Source organism: Maylandia zebra, linkage group LG7 (genome assembly GCF_041146795.1).
Source record: "Maylandia zebra isolate NMK-2024a linkage group LG7, Mzebra_GT3a, whole genome shotgun sequence".
Taxonomy (NCBI): domain Eukaryota; kingdom Metazoa; phylum Chordata; class Actinopteri; order Cichliformes; family Cichlidae; genus Maylandia; species Maylandia zebra.
This window is the reverse complement of record NC_135173.1, coordinates 59,670,286-59,686,308: the sequence shown is the minus strand read 5'-3', so window position 1 is coordinate 59,686,308 and position 16,023 is coordinate 59,670,286. Positions and strand designations below refer to the sequence as shown.

Sequence of the window (16,023 nt, the reverse complement as noted above, 5' to 3'; positions counted from 1 at the left end):
CACTGACTAAGAATAATCTTGTTTTTATTTGGATTTCTCTCTTCAGATGTTTTATTTGTTGTAGGCCGCTGTGCTGCTGCAAATTTGATTAAAATTTATGTCTACGTATTTCTTTTTCATTATTATTTCATTACTGTGTGAGTCATATTAATAGATTTGCATGTTAGCCCTAGCGGCTGTGTGTGTGTGTGTGTGTGTGTGTGTGTGTGTGTGTGTGTGTGTGTGTGTGTGTGTGTGTGTGTGTGTCTGTGTGAGAGAGAGAGAGAGAGAGAGTGCATCAGTCTTTTTGTTCATAGCTTTGGTGATGAAATATTTCTGCATCTGTTGGATGGAGTGTCAAAGTTCTGTGCAGATATTTTTGTTCTCATCTTTTGAAGATGAAACCCGCTGATGTATTCCTTTAGTCTTTTTCATTATTTATTCCAACGCTAGATAAGTCAGATCAATGCAGACATAAGTGAGAGCTTAATAACTTTGGTGATCTTTTAATTTTTTATATTGTGCCAGCATCAGGTGCATTTTAAGTTTACCTGCTATTATTGTTGAGCACAAAAGCTTGCTATGACAAAGTCCAGCATCACAGAGATGCTAGCATGTCTAGCTGTGTTCACACAGCCCTGAGTTTTTGTAGACTTGACTGATGTGTCTTTTACTCCTCTTACTTTGTAAATGTAACTTATTTGAAAAGCATGGAACATTTGAATAAGACCAACCACGTGGCCCAAAGCAGCCATTTATTACTGATGTTTATGTTATTACTACTTTGTAATATGCCAAATGCATTCAAGTGGCAATAATGCTGACTTGTTCAAATGAGTAAAAAGATTTTTTGCTGTCCTTTTAAGCCGGTCTACATGAAAATGATGCAGACCAACTGCTTATCCTTGTTTGCCACTTTGGATGTTTCAGCTCATGGACTCAGTAAATCACAATGACTAGTCAGAAGAATCTGAAGACACTCTACTCCTGCCAACCCCCATGAATATATGAGCATCAGCTCAGAATTTGCAAAGCTAGCTGGATTAAAGATGTGAGAAGAAGCTGATCCGAGTGTTTAAATGTGCTGGACGCTCAGTAATGACATGTAAATCTAATTTTTTTTGTCTCTTGTTATGTGCAGATACATGGGCATTGGCCTGTCTGCTCAGGGAGTCAACATGAACAGACTGCCTGGTGAGTACAACTTGAATAATGTCATTGTATTATAACCAGTAGGAGGCTGAAAAGAGAGACCTTTTTTTTTTTAGATATATTGATGAATATATTATAGTCAAGGTAGCACAGTGGTGCAGTGGCTAGCAAGAAGATGCAAGGTTTGAATATCCTGCTCTGAAATTGTCTTTATTTCAAAGGCATGAATGTTAGGTTGATTGATTGATGAGTCTAAATTGGCAGAAGATGTAGTGGTGTGTGTGTGGCTGTCTGTCTCTTTACTTTAGCGATGGACCAACAACCTGTCCAGAGTGTACTCTGCTTTTCACCTTGAGACGGCTGGGATGTGTCCCAGCTAAGATGCATAACCAGTTAGGAAAATGGATGGATGAATGTTATAGTGGGCGTATAGCTGTCAGAATATCTAATGAAAAGATGGTAGGCCTACAATTTGGCGTCTGTGTTAGAAGTAGTTAGCAAAATAGGGATTCCCTAGTTTATTCAACAACTCATGGTATGGCAAGAGCGTCATCATGCCATTGTTCACCAACAACATTGGCTTGCTGATCTGATGCCAGCATTTCTGCCACTTAGCAGTCAGAGTGGACGGGTGCTTTGGCTGGCTGGGAAGATGAACATCCTGCGTCACTCTTTTTTTTTTTTTTTGTTCCATTTTGATTACACACAGCACAGTACACTCAATACAATGAAGCAGCTACAGAGGGGCTTTCCAAAACCTTGAACCTTTCTAATTACTTACTGGCGAACAGCCTTAACCCACAGCCCTTACAGGCTTAGATTACAATCAAAGACTAACACTGTTTACTTTAGCCTTGTTTCTATTTTCTCATGTATATTGCAAACCCTGGTAAAGAGTTCATTATTAGGAAATTGAGATATTTTTAGAGTTAAAGTAGCAGTGGAGATAATGTGGATGCATGTGTGGAGGGAATATACTAAAGGTGGATGAAAGGGATGAAGAAGAAATTGATTTTTGAGGATAAATCAGAAGCTGGAAAAGTACCAACATTTCTGAGATGCAGGAATGAAAACAGGTGGAGATGATGATGCTCAGGGTTTCTGCCGTAATTAGATGCAGTTTGTCTGACGGCTGCAGTAGAGAACATGTCAGGACATGTTAATGAGCTGTCATACAGATCAGTAACATGTCAGGACATGTTACTGAGCTGTCATACAGATCAGTGACAGATGACGTGGACTTATTGCACCCTCGTGGTGATCCACCTATTACTTTGTAATGACAGATTGCTCGGTTTGTATTTTATGTAGAGTTTATTTTTGGTCCAGAGCCTTAGCCAACACCCAGTGAAATTACTACTATATGCAAAGATTTCAATGACTGGGTTTTGTGTCAATCTAAGGGTGTCCTCATAGGCAGTTTCACCTTACATCATGTATTATGGGGCTTTCAGATAATAAAGAAACTGCAGTGATTGGACCCTTTTTAAAAACATTAAAAAAAACAATTGTACCCATCTTGCATTTGGTTTAGCTCAGTTACCTCTCAGTTAAATCTAGTTCTTCAAGCATAGACAGTACCATTGTACTCATGGCAAACACAGAAATCCCCCCCGCTGGTTACTCAGAAGAATGCAGGTTTAAAGCATTTGCATGTTGGCTTCACTTTTTCGACACAGAAGATAGGTAGATGGCCATAGTTTGCATGGAACATGCCGACTTGTCTGGCCAACTACCTGCCAAGCCGCAGTGGAAGTTTAAAAAGTGCAATGCAAACCAGAAACAGAGAATGCTTACCTTCAGAGTAAAAGTTGTGCCTTACCACTGCAACCAACACATTCCAAAATGTACAGCTTTTACTTTGAAAGTGAATGGTTACCCCAACCACAAGAAGGCTTTCATTGATTGATAGCCAGCAACTTCCAGTAGCCACTTGCCAACCAGTTAGTGAATACACATTTTTCTCTACTTTGAATGCTGAGCTCATAAACTGGTCTCTAGGCCTGTGTGACTGGAGCCTATTCTGTCTGTGACTTCAGTGCAGTGGTTATATTGTTACGGTGATGACATGTCACGTAATGTACATTTCTGGTCAGCCCACAATGAAAATCATCATTACTCACTGAATTTTCCACCAGTTTTCACCTAGCTTAGTATTTATTTCTATCGAGAAGAATTCGATTCCTACAATAAAGATGAATAAAGTTGTGGAGAATTACACTTGCAGCTTTAATGAAATCAGTTGTTTATAAAAATCTCCTACTCAACAAATCAGTTGTCTTACACTTCTGCTAACTTTGTTTACTTGTGTGAACAGCTCAGACAGCGGTCACTTCTATAATTCCGAGAACAAAGGTGCTGCTATAAAGATTTGATAAGAAACAAGCCTTTGTCTGCTAACACATAAACATTTTATTGTCTAAATGCTGTACATAGACAGTAGGCAATGCATTCATATGGGAGGTCAACATATCAGTTTTATTCCTTGTCCTCCACTTTTCCACTGATTATTTTGTATTGTTTTGTTTTATCTGGACGTGTGTTAATGGTCCAGCAACCTCGGGTGACACGGGGAAACATAGTGGCCACTTAGCTGCCGATAACCTCACTTAAGCCCCTTCCCTCTCCCCAACCAGTGAGAACATGTATGTGCTTCCACCAATCATATCCTGTGGTTTTCAGGGCCCGTGTGGGGCTATTTGCTTATTGAATGGTTAAGATCTGTGCGGTGGCTGAGGTTTGTGGAATGCTGTGGAGGCTGGTGGCAGCCAGTTCAGCAGAGTCTAGATGCACACATACACAAAGATCCCTCATTCTCCTCTCTTCTTGATTCGCATGTGTTAGACGTCACACAAAGGCCCGGAACAATGTGGAAAAGCGTTGCATGGATGGATGCTTTTTTCACAACTGGTTACAGATCAGTTATGAAAGTATCTTTTGTAACTAGGATTTTACTACAGATGGTGTGTAGCCCTGGTACACAGATTACTGATGATTGCCTTAACTCGGACTAACTCGGCGTATTTGTGTGCCAGTGTGTGTTTGTCCCAAACTGTGGAGATTTATCTCTGTGTGTCCTGGGCTTCGCTGATTGCATCTCTCAGTGTTTATGTTTGTTCCCACTCATCTGTGCATCTGTGCACACTTTCACAGCATGCTGCACATGTTGTGTGTGTGCTGGTGAAGTGTATAATGTTCTATATGTGCTGTGAGTATATGTATGGTGATTGTGAAGGTGTCTTTGTGCAAAGATGTGTTTCTGTTATTTTAATTTTGAATGGAGATAATATTAGACATTCCGGTTATTATAATGCAATAGAACTGAGCCCACGAACTGCAGCATCCAAAATGATCAAACTGCTAAATTAACACTTATTTGTCAAATACTGAATATGACATCCTTAAGCAAGGTTGTTGTATTTAACTTTTCTAGTTTTTGCTAGTAATGGCAAAAAACACCCGAATCAGACCTGCGAAATTGAAAATCTTGCACTCAGAAATTCTTCTTGAGTTAAAGCGCTGAAGTGTTATATAAGTTCCCTGTGAGGTGGAATTACCATCATAAATCATAAGATTCAAAACTAAGTTTTGAAAGCTATGGTCTTGAAATTGCTATGCTGAATAGCACACTTTCCTGGTTTCATTTATCCTGTTAAAACTCTGTCTGATGGGGTGACCTGATGGTTGATTGTCTAGGGCACACACCACTTTCTAAAAAATGCTCTCAGCAACTGACTCTCTGCTCAACCTTTGCTGCATGACTTTGCCCTGTCTGCTTTACAAAAAACACTTTTCTAGTCTGTCTCTGCTGGATCTCTTTAATGAAAGGCAAAGTGCTAAAAAAAATATCTTAAAAAAAGAAAACCTGTCAGATGTACCAGAGTTCAAAGCTGAAACTGAAGATTCAAGCATCTCTGAAAAGTCTGTTAAAAGAGCGAGTATTTCATGCTTGTAAAGTTTCAGATCTTTGAAGATGCATCTTTATAGAACTGCAAATATTCTAAGTTAGGGATTTTCTATTTTCAGAGGAGAGAAATTTTAACCAGGGCCAGAGGAAAAGCCCAAGAAAGTTAATAAATATATGTTTGTCAATTGGTTTCTTCTTTTTTTTTTTTTAAAAAAATTCTTAACTGCTCAGAAATGAAAGTAAAACCAGTGTTGTGTAGGTATTACTTGTGTCCTCACTGCCGGCAGGAGCTACCTTGGGTCATGTGGTTCTGTGGTTTTCTTTACATCACAACTGTGGATGTTCATTTTTTATGGGATCTGGAACTACACATAAATCATATTATTTTCCTGTTTTGATGTAAAATATAAATTTTTATAAAATTATTGGATTTGAAATAAATTTTGTGAAAGGTGAGTTCAGATTTTACTCGAGTAAGTAAAAAAACTGGGGCACTGTGTAAAATGTTAATAAACACAGAATACAGTAATATGCATGATAGAAGATTAAACTTGCGTGTTAAAAAAATTATATCAAATGTTTAATGATACCAACACATCCTTAAAAACTTAGGACGGGGCTTTGTTTTCCACTGGGTAGCATCCCCTCTCCTTTTAACAACAGTCCGTACACATTAACTGAGGATCAGCTGCTGGACTGAAGTAGAGCTGGGCGATAGAACGATAACGATATGTATCGCGATATAACTTTTACTCGATAGAGAAATTAAGCTATTGCGATAGACCTCGCCGCTCTTGTCCTCAAAAAAAAAAAAAAAAAAAAAAAAAAGGTCAGCCAATCCAAATTAAGTAGCGCAGAGCCGAACCAATCACAGCCGCAGCGTCACGTCGCGTGACTTGTTACATACAGCACAAGTGCCAAGCCGCACGTGTGTTTGTTTGGGAAGCAGCCAGCGTGTAATGGAGCCAGCGCATAATGGAGGAAATGAGTGTGCCGACTAGAAAAATCAACCGAGCGTGACCGAAGAGAAAACAGATGATGGTTCCAATGCCGGAGAGATTGTCGAACGGAAGAGCCAGAGAAGCTCCGTAGTGTGAAGGTATTTCGGCTATTTCAAGTCTGACAAAAAACAGAGTAGCGTGCACTGTAAATTGTGCCGAAAGCAAGTCTGGAAATACAATAAACTGGTGCATGCGTCACACTGTGCGCCACGTTATTGTTTCGGTGAAATGAATTTCTACAATACTGTTAATTCTACTCTCTGCAGTGTTTAAATGCTTACATATACACACAGTTACTGTCCCTCCACACTTACGACTCGGTTCTGCTTCTATGCCCCAGCTTTGTTTACTTTTTCCCACCGAGGCTTCTAGACTTCTGATTGGCCAACATTTTGGTACGGTTAGGAATCTAGCGCCACCTGCTGCTTTGGCATGTTCATAGCAGCGTTTTCCTTCATTTCTCCCTTTAAGTGTGGACGGGATTATTTTTTAAAACGAAAACGGAAAATCTCCGTTTTCAAAAATACCCGTGTACGTGTGGACGTAGCCTCAGTCTCTGACTGGAAGCGCTAATTCGTCATTCGGCTTTTGTCAGACTAAAGTAACTGTTAAAACTGTTTGAAAAGCTCAGCTATACAACAAGGAGAGATTGAGAATTTCCTTTTAGTTCTCAGTTTATTTGATATTGACAAAAGTTAGTCAGTTTTGTCTGTTCTTCTGTAAAACAAACTAAGATTTATTTTTAGAATTAATATTTTGTTTCTAAGTGGAATTGACAGTTTAGTCTGTTTCGTTTGTTCTATTTTGAAACTTAAACGCTTTAGCGGCTGCCTTTTGTGTAGTTTGCAATATTTGCCTTTATTTATCTGAAAAAGTCTCATGTTCCTTAAGTACATCTACCCTGTTGAACTTATTATGGGAAATAAATATTTAAATAAAAACAAGCTGCTGATTATTTCACATTTTACTTGTGAGCAACGGCACATTTAAATCTTACAAATATAGTTATTTGGCTTATATCGTGATAGATATCGTTATCGCCTGAAATGAAAAAAACATATCGTGATATGAAAAAATCTCATATCGCCCAGCTCTAGACTGAAGATATGGACTATAAACAAGCCAATTTTTCACCTGGACTCTTCTACTATGAATCCAGTATGTGGCTTAGCATGGTCTTGCTGAATTATGAAATACCTTTCCTAAAAAAGACACATTTTTAGATGGGAGCGCATGTTTCTTTAAAACCTGTATATATCTTTCAGCATTAATGTCTTTCCACATGTGCAAGCTGCCAATTCCATAGTCAGTAATGCATTTCGTCACAGTCAGATATAAGTTTTGACCTTAGTGCTGGTAACAAGTTGGATGGTCATTTTTCTATTTAATCAGAAAACATGGCATTCATGTTGCTGCCGTCATTTTCAAAACAACCTAATTTTTTCATGAAATAATAACAGATCTCTGTTTAATTTTTCAGATGTGTTATAGGTTTATGAGATCTGCAATTTACTGCATTCTTTTTATTTACATCTTACACAGCATCCCTTTTTTTTATGGTTATACATCAAAAATGTAATAAAGTACTGTCCTTGTGTATGTGTTTGTGCGTCCTGTGATAGTACAATGTTCTCCACTGCTGACCTCTGTGCCTGATCCTGCTGTGGAGGCCTGCCCATTTCATTAGCATGTTGGAGCAGCGAGCCTGGCTTTAGAGGCAATATCCCTGTCAGCAGATTAATCTAATACCTCACCGCGCGCGCGCGCGCGCACACACACACACACACACACACACACACACACACACACACACACACACACACACACGTGTATATACACTTATGCACAAAAAACACATGGAGGGACAGAGGACAATATGTGTTGTGTAAGTTGAAAGAAATGCCCCAATGCACAGGATACAGATACAAAGATGCATGTCCAGCTGAGCCTAGTACTTTATGACATGCTCACAGATACACATGTGCACATACAAGTACGCATCTAATATCTCGGCTCACCCATGACCTACTTTTCCTAACCCTGCTTTGCTTTTTGGCAACAACATGTAAGCTGCAAGTGAGGAGAAACACAACAGAGCTGAAGCTGAACACAGTCCAGTTCAGGTCACTTTCAGGGTGCTCAGTTCACGGTGAGCCATTCATGCAAAACTTAAGGTTTCATTGAGTTAAAGTCAAGGTCTGATTTTGTGAAGTTTACCGATTTCCCTTGTGCTATAGAAGAATACTTCCATATAACTTTAGATCAAATCTGTGCAATTAACCAGACAGCTGATATGAATTCACTCGGGCAAAGAGGCGAAGATCTATGTAACTTTCTCACTCAGACAGTATGAGACTGCATTTTAGCTTTGGAAGAGATACAGGAATTAATAACAGATCGATACTAGTATCATTTTATTTGTCTTAGACAGGCAGGATAATACAGACATGTCATCCTATATGGTCGTTTTACATCCTCTCAAAGAGCGGTATAGAATTATTTAGGTTAAACTGTACTTTATGGTGGTTGCATCTTGCAGTCTGTAGCACTCCATACTGTGCCAAGCTGTGTGTAAAGCTTATACCTTTATTTTGAAGGGTCATACGGGTTGTTATTGCCTTGGATTATTGGCTTTGCTGGTCCCACTTTTGTCAGTTATACTGTACCACTTTATTTTATTGGTGTTTACTTGTGTAATGATTCCAAACAACACGTAAAACATAAAAACAAGAACATTTTTAATAGGAATGTACTGAAGCACATTTTCAGCAAGTTGTCCGGTAGCACACTGGGTTAACTAGTGCAGAGCTTCCCAAATTGTGGGGCCCTCCCCCTAGGGGGGGTGCAGAGCCATTGCGGGGGGGCGTGGTATGAAAAGGGGAAAACAAAAACGCTTGGACACTGCTAGCACGAGGCGCCCACTCAAACGCAAAGCAGGAGATGAAGCATCGTTGAATATGTTTCCAAACCAACTTCATTCGAAGCCAAAGACTAGAAAATATGGTGAAGCATATCTTCCCTTTGGTTTCACCTGCACAAGTGCCGAGGTAGGTCTCCCCTGCAGAATTGTGTTTCCCTTCGTGGGGCGCACGCGCTGGGCTCTGCACATCACGGACAAACAGTATCCCACATTCTTGATTTTTAGTTCACACACACTTGTTGTAATGACTAATTACTCCTGTCATTTTGGAGATGTTAGCTCTTTATACAGTAAAGTTACAGCTAGAGCTGGGCGATAGAACGATAACGATATGTATCGTGATATAACTTTTACTCGATAGAGAAATTAAACTATCGCGATAGACTTCGCCGCTCTTGTCCTCTTAAAAAAAAAAAAAAAAAAAAAGGTCAGCCAATCCAAATTAAGTAGCACAGAGCCGAACCAATCACAGCCGCAGCGTCACGTCGCGTGACTTGTTACGTACAGCACAAGTGCCAAGCCGCACGTGTGTTTGTTTGGGAGCAGCCAGCGGGTAATGGAGCCAGCGCGTAATGGAGGAAATGAGTGTGCCGACTAGAAAAATCAACCGAGCGTGACCGAAGAGAAAACAGATGATGGTTCCAACGCCGGAGAGATTGTCGAACGGAAGAGCCATAGAAGTTCCGTAGTGTGAAGGTATTTCGGCTATTTCAAGTCTGACAAAAAACAGTGTAGCGTGCACTGTAAATTGTGCCGAAAGCAAGTCTGGAAATACAATAAACTGGTGCATGCGTCACACTGTGCGCCACGTTATTGTTTCGGTGAAATGAATTTCTACAATACTGTTACTGTTAATTCTACTCTCTGCAGTGTTTAAATGCTTACATATACACAGTTACTGTCCCTCCACACATACGACTCGGTTCTGCTTCTATGCCCCAGCTTTGTTTACTTTTTCCCACCGAGGCTTCTAGACTTCTGATTGGCCAACATTTCTGCACGGTTAGGAATCTAGCGCCACCTGCTGCTTTGGCATGTTCATAGCAGCATTTTCCTTCATTTCTGCCTTTATGTGTGGACGGGATTATTTTTTAAAACGAAAATGGAAAATCTCAGTTTTCAAAAATACCCGTGTACGCGTGTACGTAGCCTCAGTCTCTGACTGGAAGCGCTAATTCGTCATTCGGCTTTTGTCAGACTAAAGTAACTGTTAAAACTGTTTGAAAAGCTCAGCTATACAACAAGGAGAGATTGAGAATTTCCTTTTAGTTCTCAGTTTATTTGATATTGACAAAAGTTAGTCAGTTTTGTCTGTTCTTCTGTAAAACAAACTAAGATTTATTTTTAGAATTAATATTTTGTTTCTAAGTGGAATTGACAATTTAGTCTGTTTCGTTTGTTCTATTTTGAAACTTAAACGCTTTAGCGGCTGCCTTTTGTGTAGTTTATAATATTTGCCTTTATTTATCTGAAAAAGTCTCATGTTCCTTAAGTACATCTACCCTGTTGAACTTATTATGGGAAATAAATATTTAAATAAAAACAAGCTGCTGATTATTTCACATTTTACTTGTGAGCAACGGCACATTTAAATCTTACAAATATAGTTATTTGGCTTATATCGTGATAGATATCGTTATCGCCTGAAATGAAAAAAACATATCGTGATATGAAAAAATCTCATATCGCCCAGCTCTAGTTACAGCAGATACAAATAACATCAGGTCGTTCCTGCCACGATTTGTTCCCTTGGTTCAAATCACGGACAAACAGTATCCCACAGTTGTTTATGTTTTTGAACCCATTTTGCACAGAGAGGCATTTTGTGAAAAATGTATTGATAGCAATGTTGAATATTATTACACAGGGAAAAAAACAACTGCAGGTAAAATAATTACACCGTGATGCCTCTGCCTTTCTAAATGGAGGTACAGTAACAGAAACAGCTGTGTTTTCAAAAATACCCGTGTAGGTGTGGACGTAGCGTAAAAGAGTTAGTAGTTTATTTTATTACTACCTGTAATTTATTGCAGGTTACTTGTATTTGCTTAATTGTTTACTAAATGTTTGAGGGGGAAGGCGAACATTTTTCTTGTAAAACAAAGGGGGACCACGCAAAAAAGTTTGGGAACCACTGAACTAGTGCAAGTTTATCATCTAATAATTCTTATTGAATAGTTAGTACAGCTGATAACTGATGTGCATTGACAACATCATCCATGGTAGGATCAATTGCACTCTTAAAAATTTCCCTCAAAAGGGGAAACTCATCAAAGCAATCTTCTAATAAATAAAGTCATACAACCGTAGTTACTACCTTCATACCACATCTGTGAAGCATCTGTTTTTATGTTTATTTTTCAAAATAGAAGTGCTGATCTCCAACGTCTTCATTCTGAATTGTGGACTGGGCTGTGCCACTTCTCTTTCTATTATCCTGGTTGTGAATGAAGTAGAACAAACCACTGTATGAAATCTTCAGGTTTTCTTGGGCAATTTCCTATAGGGAATACCCATCATTTCTTAAAACATGTCTGATTGATTTAAGCAAAAAGCTGCTTTTTTAGGAGAATTTTAAGACTGTAATCAGACTCAAATTGTAGTTTTATCATGAAAAACTTGCATTAAGTTATTTTAACTGCAAGAACTTTGCTGGTAAAGTGGGATCCACGGTGTGTTAGAGACAAATGGGAAAGAGTATTTTTGAACAGGGCAGCTGTAGCAAGACAGGAACTAAATGGAGTGTCTTAGAAAGATGCAAGTCATAACACAGGTGCTTTAATACTAGTTGTAGATATTCACGCTGGAGGCTGTTTTGAGAAAAGTGAATGTTTGACAATTACAAAATAAACAGATGACATATGGGTAGCGTTAACATTGATAATAGGTTATGAAATACCCAAGAACCCTGTGGTGCTATATTTGGCTACACACAAGAGCTGAGGTTGCAACAGAAGAGGCAGACTTGAGCAAAGTGGGAGTAACTGTCTGGACATTACTGATGAAATAAATGATGTGGAAAGACACACAAAAAAGTGGACTCCCTAGAAAAATCCATTGCAATTGCAATTTAAAAACTATTACATGTGTAATAGTAATAATAGTTTTTAATAAAGGTTTCTGTAAAGTGTCCTTCACATATACTTTTTAGTGTTTCTTCTTGAATATTCCGAAAAACTGTGGAATATAGACTTACAGAAGTCTATGAGGTCAGCTGTAGACACACTAAAACATTTGGTTGCATGCCTGGGGTACTGGATCCTCCCAAGTGATCCCACGATGAGCCTAGAAGGCATAAGATGTGTCTTTTTGTGGTCCATAACAATGTATGTCAGCAACTGCTAGTCAATTTTAGTTGAAACCATCTTGTACTTAATATTTGATTCAGGATTGTCTTTTTCATTCTGTTATTTGGCACTATTATTTTTAGTGTGGTTACATTAGCCTCAACTGTAAATGCACTACTAATTAGCAAATGTTAGGTTTCTAATTCAGAAGCCTAAGATGCTAAATGTTTATAAATGTAGTTTGAAGCTTGTGGACATAGCTATAACTGTTGATGCTGTGTCACAAGAACATATTGCTTAATCCGAAGGGCTCTCAAGTCCAAATGAATCAGTTAATTGGAATGTGACCAACTGGTATTTTATTTCACTGGAAACATTATTTCACAATGGTAAAACAAGAGTGTATAAGAGGGATTAGGGATCAGTCATGCCTGTGTTTTCATACCACAACAAGCTGTATTGACTGTCTCCCCCATCCCTAGGACTCAAGTAGATGGCTTTTCTTTGTAAGTTTCTTAGCATGTTATTAGGAAATTTCTTGGGATGCACTGATACATGGGTCAAATATCAGTAATGGCTGATATTAGCCTTATTGACTGATATCAGCGTATAAGATTGTATTTACCGATAACAAAGGCAGATACATATCTGTTGTGTTAAATTTTCAGACTTTGTTGACTTGATACAAAGGATAAAAAAAAAAATCTTTAAAAATAAAGATAACATCGGTTTCAGCTTTGGCTGTTGTTTAAGCACCGTTATCAGCCTGGAATTTAACACTCTGCTTATCTGTAGAAATTCCAGATCTGTAAAAACTTGAAAAATATCAACAAATATAGAATTTATTGCACTGTATGCTAAGTTCTTACTCATTTGCCTTAATAAGCTACCAGTGACTCACCTTTGTTGTATACACATGCATCACTACCAGCAGGAACAAGAAATTGGTTTATGTAATTAGTACATCATGAGATCTTCCTCTCTTCCCCTGGTGCCCTTTAGTCTTCTGGTGCAGCCTCCTGTGCTGCTGTTCCTGTTGGCAGTGACTCACCAGTTTCTTTACACAGACAAAGTCCTCCTGCTGGCCATCCGGGAGGACGGCCTGCAGACTCAGAAAGTGTCAGTTTTTATGAGCCGCCTTGTAGGCAGCGGCAGTCAGATGGGAAAATTTGAGTTGCTGAAGTCAATGAGTAACTGTCTTCCTTCCTGTTAGCAGTGACCTCAAGCAAGCCACTTCACCCCAGCTGCTTATACTTTTCATACTGAGCTGCTCCCAATTTATGCGTGCAGCAGTAAGACTGTGTGTTTGTCACCGAGGTTTTGATTACTGACACGTTTTTCACATGGTTCAAGTATGAGATGCAAGAACTAATCCTAATCCTTGTCCTATTTTAGGATGGGACAAGCACTCATACGGTTACCATGGAGATGACGGACACTCCTTCTGCTCCTCCGGGACCGGCCAACCATACGGGCCGACATTCACCACGGGTGATGTAATTGGCTGCTGCGTCAACCTCATTAACAACACTTGCTTTTACACCAAAAATGGCATCAGTTTAGGTTGGTGTACATGTTAAGATCCTTTTATTTTAAATTAATTGATAGAATGTCATTTAGCATCAACTGGAACCAATGTGTGTGTACGTTCTTAACTCTAACTGGGTTTGTCTTTCTGTCCTTTAGGTGTTGCCTTCACAGACCTCCCCGTAAGTATTCATTATAGCCATGTTTTCCCATCATAACCCTTCAGCACTTTCCTTTTATTAATAAGCCCAATTTTAATAATTTTTGTTTCGTGTAAGTGATATCAACTGTGCAGCTGCCCATCTAATTGCAGTTTATTTTGCCATTTGGGGTCAGAAACCCTTTCTGTGTTTTTGGATCCAGTGGCTGATATGACTGGAATGTTTCAAAAAGGAAAGATTGGTTTAAACTAGACTACAGTCTCCACAGTTCAAAGTAGCTGTACATGCAGAAACCAAACAGGATCTAACCCAAGCAGCCTTCATCTGAGTGCTGATGTTAGTTTCATATCCTGTTAGTGGGTTGTTTTTTTTGTTTTTTGCAAAAACCAACAAACAGCTGTTTGTCCAGTGACTCTTGTCTATTATGGAACCCGAGGTATTCCATAACAAAAGTGCTTTTGATGACATTTGATTTTGGGACAACCCAAAATCAAGTTTATGTATTTTTACCCATGTAGATCGTTTTGGTGTGGGTTACTCAGTTAGCAAGTTTTTAATTTTGTAAAACAAATTTGCACTTTGTGGTCTTTAATGCACAAAAATACATTTGGGGAACTCTGCATTAATATGTCTTTTCAAAAACTGTGACCAAGTTACATCAAAAGTCCACAGACTTTGTTTTGAGCAGTTTCATGTAAGAACTATTTCGATTGTTTACAGCCACTAAAATACAGACGTGTGCAGCTAGTTAGCATTAAAGCTCCGCCTAAGAGAGACACCATCAGTGTTTCTATCCTGTCACAATTTAACTGCCATGAACAGCTCATCACACATCACAGAGTTGGTGGGTATACACCCAATTCCAAAACAGATGGGACGCAGTGTAAAATGCAAATAAATATGAAATGCAGTAAATTGAAAATCATATAAACCCATATTTTATTCACAACACAACACTTAAAACATGTGAAATGTTTAAATTGACAAAATGCACCATTTTGAATTAGATGGTAGCAACACCTCTCAAAAAGTTTGACATGGCCATGTTCCACTGCGTGGCATCCCTTCTTCTTTTAGCAACAGTCTGAAAACTGAGGAGGAATATTGTCCCAATCTTGTCTGATGTAGCATTCAGGGTGCTGGATCTTCTGTGTTGATTTTTTTTTATTCACCAAATGTCACCAAAAAGTTGATTCTGTTCATCTGGACGTAGCGTTTTGTGGGAGAAACGTTTCGTCACTCATCCAAGTGACGTCTTCAGTCTCAGCTGACTGCAGGTTTCCCCAGTCTTATAAACAACCTCCCAGCGCATTGTTCCTTCAGTGGGCTGGTTTCAGTCATTATGCAAATGTACTGTTTATAAGATTGAGGAAACCTGCAGTCAGCTGAGACTGAAGACGTCACTTGGATGAGTGACGAAACGTTTCTCCCACAAAACGCTACGTCCAGATGAACAGAATCAACTTTACTTTCCTGGATAATTGAGAATGCATCAAGACGCAATTCACCAAACGTGTTCAGTTTTTGAACTAAAGACAGGCCACTATAGAGTTTCAACACTGCCCCTTGCGCACAAAGATTTCACCAGATTTCCTCAATTTTTTGATATATTGTCAGTCTTTGGAATTTTACATTGAGGAATATTATTCTGAAAATGTTCCATAATTTGTTCAAACAGTTTTGATGCTCATTTTATACCCAGTCGTGTTACTGACTTCTTGCCAATTAATCAAATTATTTGGAGCTTTTTATTTTTAGTACTACTAAAAATAAAGTACTACTACCCTTTGTTGTCCCATCCCAACTTTTTTATAACATGTTGCTGCCATCAAATTCAAAATTAGTTAGGTTTTTTTTGTTTTTTTTTTGAAATAATGAAACGTCTGCCTTTAAACATTTTATATGTTTTCTATTTTCTATTGTGAATAAAATATGGGTGTATGAGATTTGCAAATCATTGAATTTTGTTGCACAGCATCCCAAACCTTTTAAATTTGTGGTGGTACTCTGACCCGATTGTTGGAAATCATCACTGTTAGTATGATCACCAACAACTGTATAAGTGTAGATATGCTATAAAATAGGGGAA

At 38.7% G+C, this 16,023-nt stretch overlaps 1 protein-coding gene across 1 annotated transcript in view; it reads left to right on the top strand.

Annotated features, from left to right (window-relative positions):
• Nucleotides 1-16,023, top strand: part of ranbp10 (RAN binding protein 10) — a 43,483-nt gene that overhangs the window by 16,014 nt on the left and 11,446 nt on the right. The window contains exons 3-5 of the mRNA XM_004564610.5: nt 1,121-1,173; nt 13,642-13,809; nt 13,933-13,955. Coding sequence (XP_004564667.1) covers nt 1,121-1,173; nt 13,642-13,809; nt 13,933-13,955 — 244 coding nt within the window. The remainder of the gene's footprint in view (nt 1-1,120; nt 1,174-13,641; nt 13,810-13,932; nt 13,956-16,023) is intronic.